We start from the raw sequence: 3,725 nt of genomic DNA, 5'->3' as shown, positions 1-3,725 counted from the left end.
ATTTCTCACAGAGAGGAAGGGAGAGGGAGAGAGAGTTAGAAACATCGATGAGAGAGAACATCGATCAGCTGCCTCCTGCACACTCCCCACTGCGTATGTGCCTGCAACCAAGGCACATGCCCTTGACCGGAATCGAACCTGGGACCCTTGAGTCCGCAGGCTGACACTCTATCCATTGAGCCAAACCGGTTAGGGCCTGAATTCTTACTAGTACTTATACCAATGTTTAAGGAACAAGAAGAAGATGTGCTCTTGTGTGGGAAACAAACAAAAGGAAATAGATGGTTAAAAGGGAACCAGCAGAATATGATGCTGTATAAAGAAAGTGGTGGGTTATGTCAAATGCAAAGAACTATGTACTAAATCTTTACCATTCTTCTTACAACCCTACTTAACTTGCTTTTTTTAAACACCACTTCTTATTGAACCACCTTGGCTTCAAATTCTAGAGAATTAGAAACTTACCCCTATCTACCCTTTCTTTCTCCCCTCTAATGGCAGGAGAGTCAAAGCCAACTCATATACCGGTGCCATTGATACCAAGACTTGTCTGCATTTTGTTTGTTCCTTTTTATAGCCTACTGCTCCCAGTAGCCCATCAAAATTTTTCTCAATAAAGTTACCACTTGAAATTTTAGTGGTGGGGCAGAAGAGGAAAACATATTACAAGGTGTTGTATATTGAATACAAAACGGGGAAATGTCAATAGGAATTGCAGATAGCAGTTACTAATGGAAGTGAGAGGGAGATAATGCTTAGTGTTCGTTCCCAGGGAAGTGAAGACCCTTACATGGGCCAGTTCAGGTACTATTCCAGAGGCGCTTTTATTTGTAGCCATATTAAAAGTGTGTCCCCTGCCTGTTTTTCTTCTTCTGTAGCATGCTGGTGATTGAATCTTTACTGTAAAAGCAAAAATGAGTCAGTTCCCACAGTGAAGAGTAAGGAAACATAAGTTTCATCACTTGTTCATTTCATGCAAAAATATTTCTTGAGTGTCTGCTGTGTGTCATGTTAAGGGTTAGTGCTGGGAATACTTTGGGGAATGAAAACACACAGTTCTTGTTTTTATGGAACTTACAGTGTAGTGATTGTTTTTAAGTGCTTGTTTACATTTAGCCTAATTTATTTCATTTTGCTTTTTCCCCCTTTAGTATCCTCTTATCTATGGACTGATTCTTATTCCCTGCTGGTGTTCTCTAGTTTGCCTAAGTAGAATTTACATGGGAATGCACTCCATCCTGGTAAGAAAAATGTTGTATTTATAGTGCTTTATTTTTTCTGAAATTGACAGGCAATTTAATAATTTTTAATCATCTGTAAACTTATGTGAAACCTGAATGAGAAAATATTGTTATTGTAAGTCTGTGTTTTGCAAAAATATCAGCATGATTTTGTGAAGTTTTAATGTAGTAATCATGTACTTCATAAAAACGACTCCCAGCAACCACAATAACCAGGTATTATACTCAGGATAACATTTCTCCCTTCTTCCCATCTCAGTTTTATTTATTTTTTTCTCATTCTTTTCTATGCCTCTCCTGACTCTGAGTCAAAACCAACAGTGTGAATACAGAAACCAAGGAGAGCTCTACTTGTTAGTGACTAGAAACGTATTTACATATTAAACTCTAGTGTCTTCTCTTTCCTAGCAGTACTTTCGGGCTCACAGCAGATGTTTTATTGTGAGAATGCAATTCAGTTTCAAAAGCAGCAACACAGAGACCATGTACTCTTTTCAGTCACATGTGCTCACTTCCTCTCTGTCCCTATTGACATTCCCTTAGTCATCTCTCAACCAAATTATTGCAACAGCTTCTTAATTAGTTCTCTTTCAGGTCTGACAGGGTTCCATGCAGTGTTCAGTCTCTTGTAGTGTACCTCCCAAAGCAGAAATATGAGGCCATACAGAATGACTTTATATCTCCTCAAATGCAAAGGGTGTTTCTTTCCTCCATACTTATAGGATTGCTATAACCTATGTATGAAATGCCCTTTATCTTTCTTAGACTAGCCTAGCTAATCTACCCATTGTTCAAGATCCACAAAAATGCTCTTATCTCCTAAAGGTCTCATTACCTTTCCCATCTTTCCTTTCTTAAGACCCTTCTCTCAGAGCCTTTTGAATATAATTCTGGCATTGCACTTATCCTAAACTGCAAATGCTTTTTTCTTTATCTGTTACCCCCACCAGACAATAAGCAACAGGAAAAAATAAACTGTTTTCTCTCTCTAACCTTGCATCTAGTGTGGTATCTCCGAAGACATTCTATGAACCTGTTATACATTATATCATAATGAAAGATCAGAAGGAAAGGTGGAGATATATGAACTAATTCACAGAATCCAAAAATTTTTAGTGAATTATATTTAATTTTTCTTGTTTTTAACAACGTTTACTTTTAGAATTTTCCTATTTGACTTTTTATAATTATATTAATACAAATTGTGAATTTATGTACAAACCTATCTAATATCAATCAATTTTATAATGAGACTAAGTATCACAGTCTTATGTCAACCATAATATTTGTCACAAGAAAATATTATTATCTATCTCTGTGCCTTGTTAGAGTTATTCCCTTCTACTACCAAAATTTAGCAATGTCACTCCTAAAAAACTTTCAAATGGTTATGCATCGTTGAGTGAAAAAATGAATCCTTGAGATTTCCTGAAGGAAAATGTATCTTATATAATAAAAGGGTAATATGCAAATTGACCCTAACAGCAGAACGACTGGTTGCTATGACGTGCACTGACCATCACGGGGCAGACACTCAACGCAGGAGCTGCCCCTGGTGGTCAGTGTGCTCCCACAGGGGGAGCTCCACTCAGTCACAAGCTGGGCTGATGGCTGTGAGTGCAGCGGCTGTGGCGGGAGCCTCTCCCGCCTCCTCAGCAGTGCTAAGGATGTCTGACTGCCAGCTTAGGCCCAATCTCCCAGGGATCAGGCCTAAGCCAGCAGGTGGACCTCCCCCGAGGGGTCCCAGACTGCAAGAGGGCACAGGCCAGGCTGAGGAAACCCCCCCGCCCCGTGCATGAATTTTTGTGCACCGGGCCTCTAGTTAGATAATATTATCTATACCTAGGTTCATTATTATCATACAATGAGTAATATGAACCTGATTATATTGAATGTATAATCTCAAAGATGCTGCTCTTTTTAAAAATATATATATATTTTTATTGATTTCAGAAAGAAAGGGAGAGGGAGATAGAGATGGAAACATCAATGATGAGAATCATTGATCAGCTGCCTCCTGCATGCCCCCTACTGGGGATCAAGCCCACAACCTGGGCATGTGCCCTGACTGGGAATTAAACTGTGACCTCCTGGTTCATAGGTCAATGCTCAACCACTGAGCCACACCGGCCAGGGCTAGTTCATTTTTTATATACCAGATAATGCCTATTCATGAATCAGCTGAAATAAAAACAGTATTGATGTATTATTTTTCAAATGATGACTCCTATAACCTTAGTCCTTTTAAGTATTTAAGAATTGTCTCATGTATATTACAAGTTTTCGCTTTTCCTTTAAAAGTAAAATCACAGATAACTTGTGAATTATGATTGTTATAACCACAACTATTTCTAATCAATAATACATTGGTTATCATTTGATAATTGGCAATGAACCCTTTTTTTTTTTTTTGACATTTGGGCCTAATTTTCCCCACAATTTTTGTTGTTGTTTTTGAATATATATATATATTTTTTTTTTTTT

General features: G+C 38.0%; 1 protein-coding gene across 1 annotated transcript in view; it reads left to right on the top strand.

The window, feature by feature from the left end:
* Nucleotides 1-3,725, top strand: part of SGPP1 (sphingosine-1-phosphate phosphatase 1) — a 33,916-nt gene that overhangs the window by 16,813 nt on the left and 13,378 nt on the right. Inside the window, exon 2 of the mRNA XM_014467895.2 lies at nucleotides 1,152-1,241. Within this exon, the coding sequence (XP_014323381.2) occupies nucleotides 1,152-1,241 (90 nt within the window). The remainder of the gene's footprint in view (nucleotides 1-1,151; nucleotides 1,242-3,725) is intronic.

Source organism: Myotis lucifugus, unplaced genomic scaffold (genome assembly GCF_000147115.1).
Source record: "Myotis lucifugus unplaced genomic scaffold, Myoluc2.0 scaffold_419, whole genome shotgun sequence".
Taxonomy (NCBI): Eukaryota; Metazoa; Chordata; class Mammalia; order Chiroptera; family Vespertilionidae; genus Myotis; species Myotis lucifugus.
Note: the sequence above shows the minus strand (reverse complement) of the source record. Positions and strands in the feature narration are given on the sequence as shown.